The following is a 16,543-nucleotide window of genomic DNA, read 5'->3' on the forward strand; positions in this document are numbered from 1 at the left end:
GGGCGAGAGAGAGAGAGAGAGAGAGAGAGAGAGAATAATAGCTAGACAGATATATATAAAGATGATTGATAGATTAACAGATAGATAGAAATAAAGAGGATTGATAGATAGATAGAAAGATAGATAGATATAAAGATATTGATAGATATATAGATTAATAGAAAGACAGACAGCTAGTACTGTAGATACATAGAGAGAAAATGTTTTAGGTGCTGAAGGTGTTTGTGTTGCTTATAAATGAAGGTTACTATGTAAATCATTGCAGAGCATATTTATATAAAGAGTGAAAAGGAGTGGTGGCCCAGCCTGTACAAGGCAGATGTTTATTTTTCTATCTTCAGCGGTACTAAAAACAACAGAGTTTGTTTGCTATAAGCAGCGTCTCAGGTTTTGAAAATAACTCTGCCTTGTTTATTCGGTTCAGTAAGGTAGTGACAATGTAAAATTGCTGCAACCAAGCAGATTAAAGCTGGCCACACACTGAGAGAAATTTCGGCCTGTTCTTGATGAACCAGACAAAATTTGTTCCCTGGGTGGCGCTGACGCCATCCTCCTGCCTAACATCCTTCAATCAGAAAATGAAAGGAGCTGGATGGAACATTATCAGCCAAACAGTGACTACAGCCAATCATCTGCAGTAAAGTGGAACTATGGTCAAAAGGAAAAATGTCATGTATACTGCAATCTAAACCCCCCCCTTCCTGTAACAACAGTTTTATTACCTGCTGATCCTGCCAGTAAATCTGTTAATTTTCCACTCCCTGTACCAGAGTGACAACACTGATTGTTCTGCAGTAAACTCATTGCAGTGTTGTCAACCATGCATGACTGAAAATATAGCTTTAAGTAAGGTTGACCTTGAAGCCAGCAAAGTTTAGTACTTCGCTGCTCCTCTGACTCAGAAAAGTAGGGGGTGCGTGTACTGAACTATCTGAATGTGACACATCTCAGTTTGTCCTTTTATTTTATACAGACACATGCAGTAGGGGAAATAGAGAGATTTCTATGTCTTACTTCCTTCAGAAATGCTAGCTGCCTGGCTGCCCCTGACTTTGGTATATTCCACACCACTGTCATTGAGCAGGTAGGCAACAAGTGTAGTCCAATTGAAGCTAGAACTCTTGACACTGGTTCCACTGAGTGACTCAAATAGTATTACATCTATTGGATCAGCTTAAGAGCCCGGCAAGCAGCTTTTTCAGATGGAGAAGTCAGCAGTGAAATCCCACATATTTCCCTCAGTAAAACTAAACTCCAGGCATATATAAAATGAATAACAAATGCAGTAATAAGTCATTACTTCTATTTTGGTTTTTTTATTACAAGCAGTATACCTGATTTTGATTGTTATTAGCTTCCTCTAGTCTACTGTACAGAATTCAGAAGCCATTCAGGTGTGCTGTAGTGCAAAGAGCTTGTTGATAGGAGGAGGGTGCAAAGTGACACAGAGATGAGCTAATCAGTGTGTTGCTTCTCCTTTTACTGTCCAGGGTGTAGGTAGGGACCTGCAAATGAAAAAGAAACCACAACATAGAAAGATCAGCTTCCCACATCTGCTAGACAGGGCTGTGCATTGGATCGGAGCTGTGTCAATCACAGGACTGGATTGTCAGAAATACAAACCCTCTGGCAGGTAAAATAACTCCCATATATACTGTATATTGCATCCGTGTAGTTCGCCGTTTGCCTGGAGTTTAGCTTTAAATAAATAAGCTAAAATGAAACCCCTGCTTGTACTAAAATGACATATTTGCATGGTGAGAACCCACCTTAGCTTCCTGTAGCACTCAAGCATAAGGTTTTAGAATACATTAGTTACATTATATCAAGCACTTGGGAATGATTTTAGGATGGAAATGTTCTGTAATCCCGTTCTGATTAATATTAAATAGAGGTATGTGGAAATTTAGAAATCTGCAGTACATTAGTAATAAAGTCATTAAATGTAAATGGAATCAGGATTTTTTTTTGCGCTCTAAATAATATATAACACATTAGCAGTATTTAAATGCATGTGATATCTTAATTGAAAATGACACACAAAAAGATTCATCACAACATAAGTCACGTGATGTTCATGTGAACAAACAAGGCTGAGGTCCATGTCAAATTTTTGGTCCACGTTAGTACTGGTTAGTACTAAAGTCAGTATTGGTAATGGGAATACCATAGCAAATCACAAGTATAGTTTTAGCTTTTCAGCTTAATTTCCTGCTACAGGGACAATATACACTATATTGCCAAAAGTATTAGGACACCACTTCAAATCATTGGATTCAGGTGTTCCAATCACCTCCATGGCCACAGGTGTATAAAATCAAGCACCTAGGCATGCAGACTGATTCTACAAACATTTGTGAAAGAATGGGTCGCTCTCAGGAGCTCAGTGACTACAAGCGTGGTACCGTGATAGGTTGGCACATGTGTAATAAATCCATCTGTGAAATGTCCTTGCTACTAAATATTCCACGGTCACCTGTTACTGGTATTATAACAAAGTGGAAGCAACAGGGAACAACAGCAACTCAGCCACGAAGTGGTAGGCCACGTAAAATGACAGTGTGGGGTCAGCGCATGCTGAAGCGCATAGTGCAAAGAAGTCGCCAACTGTCTGCAGAGTCAATAGCTACAGACCTCCAAACTTTGTGTGGCCTTCAGATTGGCACAACAACAGTGTGTAGAGAGCTTCATGGAATGGGTTTCCATGGCCGAGCAGCTGCATCCAAGCCTTACATAACCAAGTGCAATGCAAAGCGTGGGATGCAGTGGTGTAAAGCACGCCGCCACTGGACTCTAGAGAAGTGGAGATGTGTTCTCTGGAGTGACGAATCACGCTTCTCTGTCTGGCAATCTGATGGACGTGTCTGGGTTTGGCAGTTGCCAGGAGAACGGTACTTGCCTAACTGCATTGTGCCAAGTTTAAAGTTTGGTGGAGGGGGGATTATGGTGTGGGGTTGTTTTTCAGGGGTTGGGCTTGGCCCCTTATTTCCAGTGAAGGGATCTCTTAAGACATCAGCATAGCATGACATTTTGGACAATTTCATGCTCCCAACTTTGTGAGAACAGTTTGGGGATGGACCCTTCCTGTTCTAACTTGACTGCGCACCAGTGCACAAAGCAAGGTCCATAAAGACATGGATGATCGAGTTTGGGGTGGAGGAACTTGACTGGCCTGCACAGAGTCCTGACCTAGAACACCTTTGGGATGAATTAGAGCAGAGACTGCGAGCCAGGCCTTCTCGTCCAACATCAGTCAGTACCTGACCTCACAAATGAGCTTCTGGAAGAATGGTCAAACATTCCCATAGACATACTTCTAAATCTTGTGGACGCCTTCCCAGAAGAGTTGAAGCTGTCATAGTGGCAAAGGGTGGGCCAACTCAATATTGAACCCTACGGACTAAGACTGGGATGCCATTAAAGTTCATGTGTGTGTAAAGGCAGGCATCCCAATACTTTTGGCAATATAGTGTATGAAGCTTTGTTTTCTTTCTAAAGCATCGGAATTCTCCTATGACTATTATGTTATGTCTGGCAATTTTCCAAAGGTGAACTTGTGTTTTAACCATGCAGTTTAAAGCAACAGGTTCCCTTAACTACCACCCAGGCCGGCGCTGCCACTAGGCAAACTAGGCAGCTAGGGCCGGACCCTTTCGCTGCATATGTCGGTGGCATCTAGCTTAGGGTTGCCACCCATCCGGAATTCAGCCGGGCAGTCCAGTTTTTACATAGTTACATAGTATTTGGGGTGGAATAAAGACATACGTCCATCAAGTCCAACCCATATAGGTCCACGCATCATCTCATTCTTAGGAATACTGGTATCTCTGGATATTACGGTCCCTCAAGAAATTGTCCAAACGTTTCTTGAACAAATCTACACTCTTGGCTGAAATCACTGCCGATGGCAGTGAGTTTCAGACCTTAACTGCTCTTACTGTAAAGAACCCTCTTGCCCATTGTGCTGGAATTTTTTCTCCACCAACTTTAGGTGGTGTCCTCTAGTCTTTGTAATGGAGTTAATCTCAAACAAGAAACTATGTGTTTTATCACGTCAGTTTTGGAATCCTGTGTCCGGGTGTCAGCCCGCCTCTCACCCGGGCACATTATTCAAACCGGACTTGTGGCTCCCTAAGAAAAATCCGCCGGCTAAATTATTATAATCCAAGAACTGCTCCTCCCACTTCCACTCTGTGTTCCTGCCACAGCCAATCCTCTGATTCCTGTTCCTTGTTGCCATAGGTGCATAATAGAAGCAGCCAGAGAAATCTTGCAGAAGACAGGTGACCATTTTCTTGTAGCCCATCTCTTCTCTTAAAAAAAACAGTCACGCTTAGTCAGTTTAGGTTAGAGAACTAGATCAGCTTTAGATGAAGCAATTTGTTTTGATCGAAATGAATGTTTCAATCACAAAAATATGAATGAACCTGTTTCTCTCATATAGTTGTCTCCAATGAGGAGGTTTGGTGGCCATTTTGTGGTAGACCACATTATGGAGAGGAAATTAAAGCGTTCTAATGCCCTGTTGGAGGCTGCTGATTGCATCACTTCCAGTCCCGTAGCTGTCATTGCTTGGCTGCTGAAGCCGAGCAATAAGCTATGGAAATGCAATCTGCACTCCAATAGCTTATTTAGAGTGGAAAGGTGACACTAGGGGTCTCTTGGACACCCAGCTTCACCTTAGACCCCATTCACACTGAGCAATTTGTAGCGCGATTACAGCTCAAAAATTGCTCAAACATCAGCTTAGTGTAGCTCAATATAGCTCATCCAATGCATTTCAATGGAGCTGTCCACATCTCACAGCTCAATGTCGCCTTTAGCTTGTAGCTCAACCTTGTCGTTTGAGCTATGACCTATTTTTCGGTGGATTTTGTGTGATTTGGCCGAACAGACTTCAATGGTGTAGCTCAATGTCGCGTGACATTGCGCGATGATATTGCGCTACAGAAGGGTCACTTTTGCACAGAAATATAACCAGGAACATAAGCAGGAAACAGGAATAGGAATTATGCCACATCAAAGACCGCTTTTGAATGGATACAGCCCAATGTAGCAGCTACGAAGTCCATGCCAAAAGTAGTGCTATGTAGCGTGACAATATGTGCACTGTAGCTCAATGTAGCTCAAAGTCGCTAAGCTCAAATCAGCGCTAAAAAGGCGATTTTTTTATGTAGCTCACATTCACGTTAAATAAGAAAGTGCTACGTGTCTAAAAGACTACATGTCTTTTTAAGGTTTTAAAAAAAATATGATTTAGAAATGCTGACATTGATTCATATGAATTTTAACAGTCTACATATATATACTTTCATGTTACAAACTCCCCATAAACTGTAACTTAATACACATGAGGGTTCTAGAAAGTGCTGAATGTGCCTCAAAAAATGCCAAAATGAATCTGGTCCACAACAATCCCTTGCACTTGCTGCAGTCCTTATTTAGCAGAATAACACGCCCAGGAACACATGATAACTGCCTAGATGAACCACTGAGATCACAATGTACGCACATTTCCCACCCACCCCTTATGATATTTGAGTTGATAACAATGAGATAGGGAAGCCAAACATTTCTTATACACGTCAGTTATCTGAAAACTGGGTCTAAAACTCTGGAGAGGCGACTGTCTCTCCAAAAAAGGACATTATTTAGATCTCCCCAGTGGATGATGCATAAAGCATTAAAGACCAGGTAGAGATTCAATCCCTTCTCCACTCTTAGCCTCTCTGGAGTTTAAAGGTTACTTCTATCTTTCTTACCATGTTTCATGGTACACCTATATTTAGTGAGTGACATGAAATAAGCGTGTGTATAAAGTCACTCGCACTCCAATAGAATTTCAAGTCAAAAACGGTTTATTGACTTGATTGCTATCACATAGCAGCTATAATGATGTGATAGCAATCGAGTCAGAAAACCGTTTTTGACTTGAAATTCTATTGGAGTGCGAGTGACTTTATACATACACTTATCTTGGATTGCAGAGGCATCTGCAGTCACTTTGACACCCACCTGACTCTATGGGTATTATTCGGTCAGGAGTGCGATGGGTACACTGGATTTTTTAAGGTCACAGTCCACAGCCCCCCCACCTTCAAACTGCTCTCCTTCCCTGAATTGTGGGGCTCTTCTCCCCGCAGCATCTTGTATTTTTTTTTTACAGCTGCATCATCCATTCACAGATCCATTCACATAATCTATGAATGTAAGACTACAATTCCCATATGCCAGAGCGTCAGAGAGGCTCGTAGACCTAAACAGTGCACATGCGTGTTGACGTCACTGCACTTGTAGTCCATCAATTACTTCCCCCAGCCCCATAAGCGATGGTCCGTACCCCCGTATGGACCCGGTGTTGGAGGAACAGCCTGCAGAAGCCTGTGCATTGTACCCATGACCCACTGATTATAGATGCAATGCTTTGCAGACACCAATGCAAAAAAATTATAAATGTACATTTAAAAAAAAAAATGTAATGTCATTATTTATTGCAAACGTTGGATTACAGAGCTGAACAGCACGGTACAGTTTTATTTAAGAAGATTGTAGACCCTTTGGTGTTTAGTAGTATAGCAGCTCGTTAACCTTTTTTTTTAAGTGAGTCCTTGTCCAAAAGCATAGATTTTTATATTAACAAAAAAAAAAACTTTGCCTAGTGGTCCACTTTAAAGCTGCAACCCCCGTTTATGGAAATTCATAATGCCAGTATGTTTGTTTCATGATTGCGGATGAGACCTGAAACTAAAGTGTTGTCCTTCACCCTCACACATACCTGTGCGGTACAGAGGTAAAAGGTGAATGCCCCTTTTTGCTGTTGTGCAATCCAGGCGCCCTAACCTTTGCCTTTTCAATTTTGAGCTTAGTGACTTGTTATGTGGTCATCATGAAGCTTCTCCTTATATTCGTCTTGCTTGTTCTGGCCATTGCTCAAGCTAAACCAGTAAGTACCTTCTATCACCAGTGCTAAGTGTGCATTTGTTTATATATGTCTATCTGTGCATCAGAAATCTAATACTGAGTCACATCATAAATGAATAACCTTATATGAATACTGACTTGTATAAAAGTACTTTTGGGTATTTTTGCCATCTTCTGCCTTATGTGAACTCTATAAACCACATGGTAATTTCTCCATTAGCTAACAGTTTGATATAGATTTGTTGACAATTAGAAACAACGTTATCAGATATTTTGTAGGATGTGGACTAGAGCTGTAGAACTGAAGATCTGTTAGATATTAATGAGCTTAAAGAGAATTTCCCTCAAAAGAACTTAGAAAACCAGTAATTTCATACATAAAGTAGCATGCTTTGACCAGGTTTGTCAGACTCTGAAGTATATTCCACTTTTTGTAAACAATCATAATTGCACCCATGTATTAAAAAGAAAACAAAATGTACATTTATTAATCTTTTACTTTGGAGCCTGCAGAGCATTGCAATAGCGATTAGTGAATGGCGGGTGCAATACACAGGTTCCTGCAGACTACTACTCCTGCTCCAGATCCGTACGGATCCGTACGGAGGTATGGACCTTTAGTTATGGAGTTGGAGAGCTAATCAATGGACTACAAGTGTGGTGGTGTCACCTCAATTACACTCCGTTGAGACCTACACTCCATTGAGTTCCTCTGCTGCAGTTGTAGTTTTTTCTTTCACAGATCCTGTGTTGAAGATGGGAGGCTGTGGAAGGGCATCACGATCCATGTTAAGCCCTAAATATGGGTGTAACATGGAACATGGTTTTAAAGCTGCACTTAGCTTTTAAAGAAACAAAATATGCATGTAGGGTAATTAAGGTGTAACCAAAGCTGGCTCTAATGTGTGTATATTTGTCTACAATTGTTTTAGGCACAGTAGATTTTAAGTTGCTTCAAGGGAAGGGACTGATGTATATTGCTCTAATGTACTCTAAAGGGCCCGTTCGCACCATGAACGCACTACTGTTTTGAAATGCAATGCACGGTATTACGGCACCACTCGTTCTGACATGGTTGAGCACATTGCAGCCAAAAGGTGCGTTTGGGGTGCCATTCAAATGAATGGCAATGCAACGTGCCTTCCGCACGTGTAATTAACACATGGCATTGGTGTGAATGGCTGTGAAATAGGCTCAATGTAAATAAGCGAAATAAAGAACTACTACATTTATAAGCAGGTACAGTACTTCTACATTTATATACAGTTCATATTTCATAAACAATGTTCTTTAATATGAACAAAAATAATATTTTCATTATTTAAGAAATCGGAACTGTGGTCAGTGCAAAATTAGAATAAAATCCATAATAGTAAAACAAAATGTATGCAAACATTACGTGTTATCCCAAGATCACATAAATAATAAAGTATAGAGGTGATATGGGTCTGATGAAAATAAATATAAAAATTATGATGAAATAAAGATAAAGAATAATAAATGATAATGATGATAATAATGAGTCACTGATTTTGAAAGTGAAAAATCGAATTGTGCTGTTCAGCCTTGAAGAACTACATATTTATGAGACTGGGTAAAATTTCCTATTCTTCATTTCTTACAAGCCTACTAGAGCCAGAAAATACTGATAACAACATTTAAAAGGACTTAAAGGAAAGGCAAATAATGCTTTATTTTGAACAGACTGTAATGTGAGCAAATGTCTCTTAAACTGACCGTATCACTCTACTAAAGTTACCCAGGCGAGGTCAGCTATCCTTGTAAAAGAAGAGTGTAAATACATATCCTGCTGCCTGCAATGTCAAGCACAGGTCCTTTAATGAGGAATCCAGCTGTCCTCCATGTCAATACTGTCCCATGTAGTAAAATGGAGGTCAGCAGGTGGATCTTCAAGGGACCAAGAAGAATGAAAAAGCTATCCCAATAGATTTCCCCATAGATTCATAGAGCAGAGTGGTGTTTGACAGCATGGGTGGTAGGAGAGGTAAGTATTGACATTCTTATTATACAGGGATACCTAACCTGGGTAACCTTAGTATAGCAACGAGTCCAGAAGTAGTTGTTCCCTCTGCACCTCTTGTAGCTGCACACCAAGTGACAGGTCCTCTTTGAGTAATGCATGTAGTTTACCAATAATGATAATTGGTCACTGTACACAGCACCTACAATGTAGCAAAAATATTGATCCCACTGCCTCACATATTCTATCACTAAACATATTTTTCTGTAAATTTTAGTAAGTCACATGACTGTCCTGCAAGAAAAATTAGCCCTTTTGTAAAATCATGATTAGCCACTTTGCATTCTTTAAAGGAGAACTATGGGGTAAGCGTTTTCCCCCAAAGTTCTCCTAGGGGGTCACGGGAGGACACAAACTAGCGTCCTCCAGTGACCCAAAGCTCAGTATACCTCAAGCTACAGCTCGCAGTATACTGAGACTGCCGCAGCCGGGACAGATACCAACATTACTGTCGAGATCCACCCAGCTGCGTGAGTGACAGCTGGCTCTGCCTATCTAGAGGCAGAGCCAGCTGTACCTGCCCCCTCCCCCGTTCGTTCCTCCAGTCAGCGCTGGAGGATCGGAGCGGGGAGTGGGGGAATCCCTGCAGGGAGCCGCGAGTGATAGTCACAGCTCTCTGCAGGGACATGATCAAGAAGTGAGCGAGCGACGGCATGTGTTCGCTCACTTCCCGATCTATTAAGCCGATGTGTGACAGTTTCATTGTCACACGTTGGCTCGAACTATGAGGTGAGTGAAAATCACTCACCTCATTGTTCTCCTTTAAAACAAAAACCACAACCACAAAAGAACAGCATCCTGTTATTGTGATGCTGTAACCAGACTAGATGATGGGGAGCCAGGGTGGAATATATCCCCAGGTTTGGACTCTTGAAAGTGAATGGGCTGGACTGGTGCTTACCTGAATCCACTGTCCAGGGCAGAGTCCTGTGTACAAAGTGGTGCTAGGAGACTGCAGACAGCATTGTAGGTTTGGCTGGGTTGGCTGCAATGTCTGTTTTAAAAAAAACAAAACATTTTTGTATAAATATTGGCGATCACTACAGTGACTTCTTGAGGGAGTAGGTGAGGTTTATGGGAAAGTCTAAGATAAACAAGCTATAATAATGAATCAGAAAGAACTGAATATATTATTATTATATTATGTAGTAATGTGGTAGAGGCATGCATGATTTATATAAGTGTTTTAACTTATGAGCTATAGAGGGTCTCAACTATGGCACCTGAAAGCCTTACATAATGCTCAGTGTATGTAATGCTACAAAAGGCTGACAGAGACTGCTGGAGGTGACCCCCAAAGGGCAGAGAGGGCTGACATTTCACTCTCGGGTAGATCCTTAGCCAGTGAAGGGATGTGTGATCAAGAAACTTGGGGCCAGTCACTTTAAATGCCTTTTCAATTGCTTTATTAGAGAACTTCATAACCGGGAGAGAGGGTATAGGGCTTAGGACATCTATGGCAAAAATAAAACAGAGTCACCAGTTCCCTTTCAGTCTTCCAAAATGCAGAATCAACAGGAGAACAAGCTGACACTGGGTAATATAGCAACAACTGAACAGGGATAAGCATGAGATCTTCCATAGTAGAGACACCAGGCTTGCTCTTGAGGTCCATATCAGTACCAGGCACCTCCAGTAGCCATCCAGCTTCTCTGGTTCTCTTTCTCACTCAGTTTCTGACCCCTCTAGGGTCCACATTTGTGGCCTATTCCAGGCAGCATTTCTATCACTAAGCATCCCACCCCCAGGCTACGCCCGGGGACAGACTGGACTGTGCAAATGGCAATTCCCCTGAGTATAAAGTATATGCACTCCCCTGCATGCACCACTGGCCATGAAACCCCCAGTGATTGGCTGGTGAGACAAATACACTCAAGATGTTCCCCTATTGGCTGCCCCACTCTGCGGCAGGGTCACACCCCACTCAGACATTTACAGTCAATAACAGAACACCTGGAATTAACCAGATAATGGCCAACTATAAATCAGCTAGACTGATTACAGCTCTAGCAATACTAAATTTCTGGAAGCCACTCCACAAAAGGTGGTAGGGGCTACACTGCAGACATACTAGAAAGTAATGATGGTCAGGTACTGTGCTACATGTGTTGTTAGAGACTGGAAACATGCTGCAGGGTACAGTCAGAGACAGGGGACATACTACATGAGACTGCTATAGATAACTGCCCCTTTGCAAGTCAGTGCTTCCATTTTTACTACTAGGGTGTCAAAGGGCCAAACAACAAGTAACAAAGGGCTGCTTGTGGTCCTTGGGCTATAGGTTGGGCACTTGGTATTTATATGCACATGTTCTTGTAAATTACAAGTTACATTACAGGTTTTTTTCATTGACATACTACTCCAGTACATTTAAAGCTGAATGCCAGGCAACATAAAACAAATGAGAAATAGTCTAAATCAGGGGTAGACCACCGTGGAGAGGTAGAGATTTACCTAAACACAATATAAGAGGTCAAATATCACCAGGGTGCAGCCCTTTTTTTTTATTTTAAGGAGATAACCTACTAAGATCATTAGTAAGCAATGCAGACTACATGGGTCAGGAGTAAGTAATGCTGAGCAGGAGTCAGGAGTAATAATGCAGAGTGCAGGGGTCAGTAGTAAGTAACACAGGGTACAGAGTTTAGTAATATGTAACGCAGAGTACAGAGGTCAGTAGTAAGTATCACAGTGTTCAGAGGTCAGTAGTACATAACAAACAGTGCAGAGGTTAGTAGTATGTAAAGCACAGTGCAGAGGTCAGTAGTATGTAACAAACAGCACAGAATCAGTACTACGTAACTTCAGCTGTTTTAGTCAAATGTAGCAGAGTACTGTAACTACTTAAAGCAGAACTCCGGGCAGAGATAATTTTAACCATTGGGGCTACCCCCACACTGCAAGGGTTAAGTGCTAGTTTTCATCTAGGGATGAAGATAACAAAGATATTCTCACCTGAACCTCGGAACCAGCTGGCTGCTACACTGGTCCCTGCAGCCTCACCCCTCCTCCGCTCCAGCGGTCTAAGGTCCTATGAGTCATCCCGTCCAATACAGTGTGTTAGACATGAGGTCGCTGAGGGACATTTCATCGCTAAAGTGATCACTACCACTGCCTTCCACAATTCCGTGCTCAGTGTCTGAGGGACCTTTCACCAGTCTTGAGTGCTGGCACATGGGGGTGCAGGGGCAACATGCTTAGTCCTATGCAAACACTGACTTTTAGAAAGTCTGTAATTGCATTGGATTTTTGGATAGCAAAAAATTGGGGAGTGCTGGGCAGGTAAGATCAGTGCAGTGGTTGTATTACTTTGATGGATCTGTCCTGAATACAGGTTCACATTAAATGAATATTCTTTTTGGAATAAGTAAATGTTATAATATTTTATATATACAAAGTAAGGGGTGTGCTGTACCATATCTGCATGTTCTAGCTTCACTGTCTTTTCTACCAATAATTTCATGACAGCCCCAGTATACATATAGAGATAATATACTGTTATATTCACAAGCAATTCTACTTTGACATGAACAGGTGTCTTGCTTAGATCAAATATCTGCACAGCATTGTACATAAGCCAATGTCTGACAATTCTTTTGGATATGGGGTTGTGTAGTTTAATCAGACTAATTCTTCATTTATTTATTATACTCTAGAGACGCAGAGAGAGAGTAAAACATAAACCTGGCTTAGGTGGATTAGGTAAGACATTGAGTGTTCTATTGAGTGAATATCTTATTTTATTATTATTTTTTTTTTAAAAAGCAATTTCTTTACATTATCATCCTTTTGTATGTCCCTCAGTATTAACAGAGACTGGTCAGCTGTGCCATTTCCCATTCCATCATGCCCGCATGCTGCACCACACTTGTATCAGAAGAGGAAGACTCAGGCCATGGTAAGGCTGCTATGTAGATTTCATGCAATTCTGTGCAAAAACATCTGTAGCGCTCACCCCTGAAGGAGCTGCCAGAATAGCCAGGATCATCACTAACCTGTCTAGGGATTTTGGTGACCAGCTGCCCCATTAGCATTAACTGCCCCCTTCAGGTGACCCACAGAGTTGAAATCCAGGCCAGAAGTATGATGCTGAAGAACTTTATTAACATATTCACTCTGGGAGAGAAGGTATAGAGGCCTAGCTATCTAGACATCCAGGGTGAAACAGACACAGACTCCAGACTTACCAGTCCCAGGTAAGATTTGCAGCACAGTTGAATAGGGATTGGCACAGAATCTTAAGTGGGAGAGACACCAGTAATGCTCCTGAGGCCCTCTCTATTCCAGGCACCTCCAGTAGCCATCAGTTTGCCTGGTTCTCCTTTTCCAACAATAGCAGAGGCCTCCTCCAGACTTGAGGCCTAGCGAAACACTTCTTGCACTCAAGTGTTCCCACCTCCCAAGACCTAGCCTGGCGGAAGGCTGGACAGCACCCCAACCTGGACCAATCCATGGCTGGAGCCAGACTGAGCATATTCTGGCTCTGATTGTTGTATTAGCGATTTATACCTTGCTGAGACCTCTATGCCTGGCCTGTATAAGCAGATATAATCACCGCGGACAGTCTTTATTACATAGCTGAATTCACCAAATACCTTTTCATCCACAAAGCTCTTTATTGAATGCAGCAGGATTACAGCAGACAACAGGATGTAGCAGATGAATGAACAGATGGTATTTGCAGGTCAAAGATGGTAATGTTTCCCCCCATGCGAACAGATTAACCTCTTGCCGTCCGCCCGTAGTAAAAAAACGGACGGACGACACGTGTGCAATAACCAAAACAACCACAAGATGGTAGTATATTAACCAGCTATACTAGTGCCAAAGGACAATAGCCTAAGGAAATTAACTATATAAATTCTCACTTCACATTTATATGAACATTAACTATGACTATGCATTGTGTCATATTTTTGCAACTGTGTAACAGCACAGAGCACATGGCATGGCAATTCCCTGGAGTATATATGCCTTGTCCCAGCATGCAACACTGGCTGTGAGAGCCCCAGTGATTGGCTGGTGGGCTGCACACACATTCACAGTGTCCCCCATTGGTTGCCCCACACTGCAGCACAGTCATACTCCACTCAGGCAGGTGCAATCAATGCCAGAACACCTGGAATTAACCAGATAAATGCCAACTATAATTGAGCCAGACTGACTACAGCTCTGGCAACCATAAAATTTGTAGTAGCCACCTCACAAAAGGTGATGGGGGCAACACATCTATCCACCATTTCTTTTTAAAATAATTTAAAAAGTTTTACAGAACAATGCCATTTGTAAAGTATACCTTAAAGCTGACCTGCAGGTAGACATGAAAACACCATTTAATGGGGTCATGTACTTACTAAAAAATTATATAAATTAAAACTCTGGGACTTCAAGACTGGGAGAGGAATGGGCAGCTTCCTGAGACGATTAGTCTCTGAAATCTACACATGCATATGCACAATCATAGAGGGCTAAGGTGTACGTTTAATAAACAGTGAAAGAGTGTGATAAGCAGTGAGAAGGCTTTTATACAGTATATGAGAGATGCTCTATCTACTTTTCTAGGACATTTCCACCTGTATTGTTCACTTTTCCAACGCCATGCTTTGCTTTTCCTGGTCATGATATTTGTCAAGAAAAGGGAGCTTGGTTTTAAGAGTTCAGTAAGAAGGAATTTTATCTGTGTTATTTGAATAGCTCTGCTGAAGAGACAGAAGTTAACATGCGGCACCCATATTGGTACTAAGAACCCCAGGAAGCAGGACAGGAGGTGTCAGTCAGGACCATGTCAGAGGCAAGGTCGCTGGATTGGGGTTGAAAGTAAGCATAATCCCAGATAGCTTTCACTAAGTGGGGTGAGGGGATTTATTCATGGGTAACTTTACTAAAGGTGAAGTTGTCCTTTAAGTGCATTAACCTACAGCAACCAATGATAATAATTCTGCTGAACTTAGACCAATACACGATGGTTTGTGATGGTTTGCTATAAGTTATTGCACTTAAAATAAAGCACTTTAGAAAGTGCTACCATGTGGAAACGGACAAGCGTGCGTTTACGCCTGGTTACCCCACGCCTCCAGCCGTGTCCGCAAAAACAGACGGAACAGTGATCCATTTCGACTGACCAGATCATGCTAGATCGGAGGTAATCTGATGTAAACGGACACATATGTGTTTACATCAGATTCCCTATAGACTGGCGTGGGGTCTGGAAAATGCAGTTTTTCCTCCATTGCAAGATGAAAGAAAAAACTGAACGGACACGGATGTCACAGCGGTAATCCACTCCGTACTGCTGTGATCAGAAGAGGATCTGTGCACGGGGCCTGTGTGAAGGGGCCATAGTTAATCTTGATAGAGAAACTATAATCTTTTTACAGTTTATTAGATGTATAAGATAAATAAAGTGACTGTCAACCTTTTAAAAACCTTGTTTCTGTGACTAACCCAGTAAAAATTGCATAAAAATGGCTTTAAACAAGGTAAGGCTAAGGTAAACATTACAATAATTACTAAAAAAGTATACTTACTGAGAATAAGCTAGTTTCCCATTAACAACCAAATCAATAAGGGCATGTCAGATAGAAATAAGTAAACATACTGGACCTTACATATCAATTTGTCTAAAATAACGTCTGTCAGCATTGCTTCATAGACTCCACGTTCATGCCAGGACAGTAGTAAAATTAAAGTGAATCTAACTGGTTACTGTGGATTAATCCTGAATATGTATACTTTACATTCAATGATAAATAAAGCCCTTGTAAATACAGGTTCGTTTTTTTTACTTAGTTTAAAGGGGTCTACTGAAAAATTATAGTTAAAAGGGGTAATGAGTGGCTCAGTGTTTGCTTATTTGTGATTTTGTTAAGTTAAATACATACTTATGGGTATATTTATAAAAGAGGGCGTGATCAATATGGTAGTTATTCACCAATTGTCCACTATCTAATTCTCTTCTCTCCATGAAACATCGATATCTACTCCAGCTTTGAGATAGGTGATATTTATAGGATTTCCGCATACGCATTACGGTGTTTTTGTGGCACCGAGGATCTGTTGCCTTCTACTTTTCTACAGAGGGCATTTATCTGTACTGCTACCTGAGGTAAGTACATGCCAAACATGGGCAAATGTGAACAGAAAGGCACATCCAGTTAGTCTGCAAATATGCTGAGTAACCATCCTGTTGTGTGATGCTCATAAGACTTGAATTATTCAAACATTCAATGTGATACTTGCATAGTGTATGGCTCATCTTGTACTGAAGGTGCTCCACATTTTTCTGCAACTTTGACCAATATATGTGCACTTTTTACCTCCATGTTTTACAGCTGCTTTGACAAATGTTTTTCTCAATAGGTGTTCACTCACAGGGAACTTTGACAAAGACAAACTCTGGTCATTCTGTGTGGAAGGGTCCAAAGTCACAGGTACAATTTATATGCTATATTTTTTAATTCTGCAAGATGAGATCTAACAGCTACAATAGCCTGTAATTTACCCTGAAGAACAACATCACCTTTAGGATAATGATCCTTTAAGTAACCCCTACCCTCAAGTGCAGGCCATTTAGTAGAATAC

General features: G+C 41.4%; 1 protein-coding gene across 1 annotated transcript in view; it reads left to right on the forward strand.

Moving 5' to 3' along the window:
* Nucleotides 1-6,886: 6,886 nt before the first annotated feature.
* The window catches only part of F12 (coagulation factor XII), a 32,996-nt gene continuing 23,339 nt past the window's right edge, over nucleotides 6,887-16,543 (forward strand). The window contains exons 1-4 of the mRNA XM_018552385.1: nucleotides 6,887-6,943; nucleotides 12,619-12,664; nucleotides 12,767-12,860; nucleotides 16,322-16,392. Of these exons, the coding sequence (XP_018407887.1) occupies nucleotides 6,887-6,943; nucleotides 12,619-12,664; nucleotides 12,767-12,860; nucleotides 16,322-16,392 (268 nt within the window). The remainder of the gene's footprint in view (nucleotides 6,944-12,618; nucleotides 12,665-12,766; nucleotides 12,861-16,321; nucleotides 16,393-16,543) is intronic.

Source organism: Nanorana parkeri, unplaced genomic scaffold (genome assembly GCF_000935625.1).
Source record: "Nanorana parkeri isolate BGI_ZX_2015 unplaced genomic scaffold, ASM93562v1 scaffold87, whole genome shotgun sequence".
NCBI lineage: Eukaryota > Metazoa > Chordata > Amphibia > Anura > Dicroglossidae > Nanorana > Nanorana parkeri.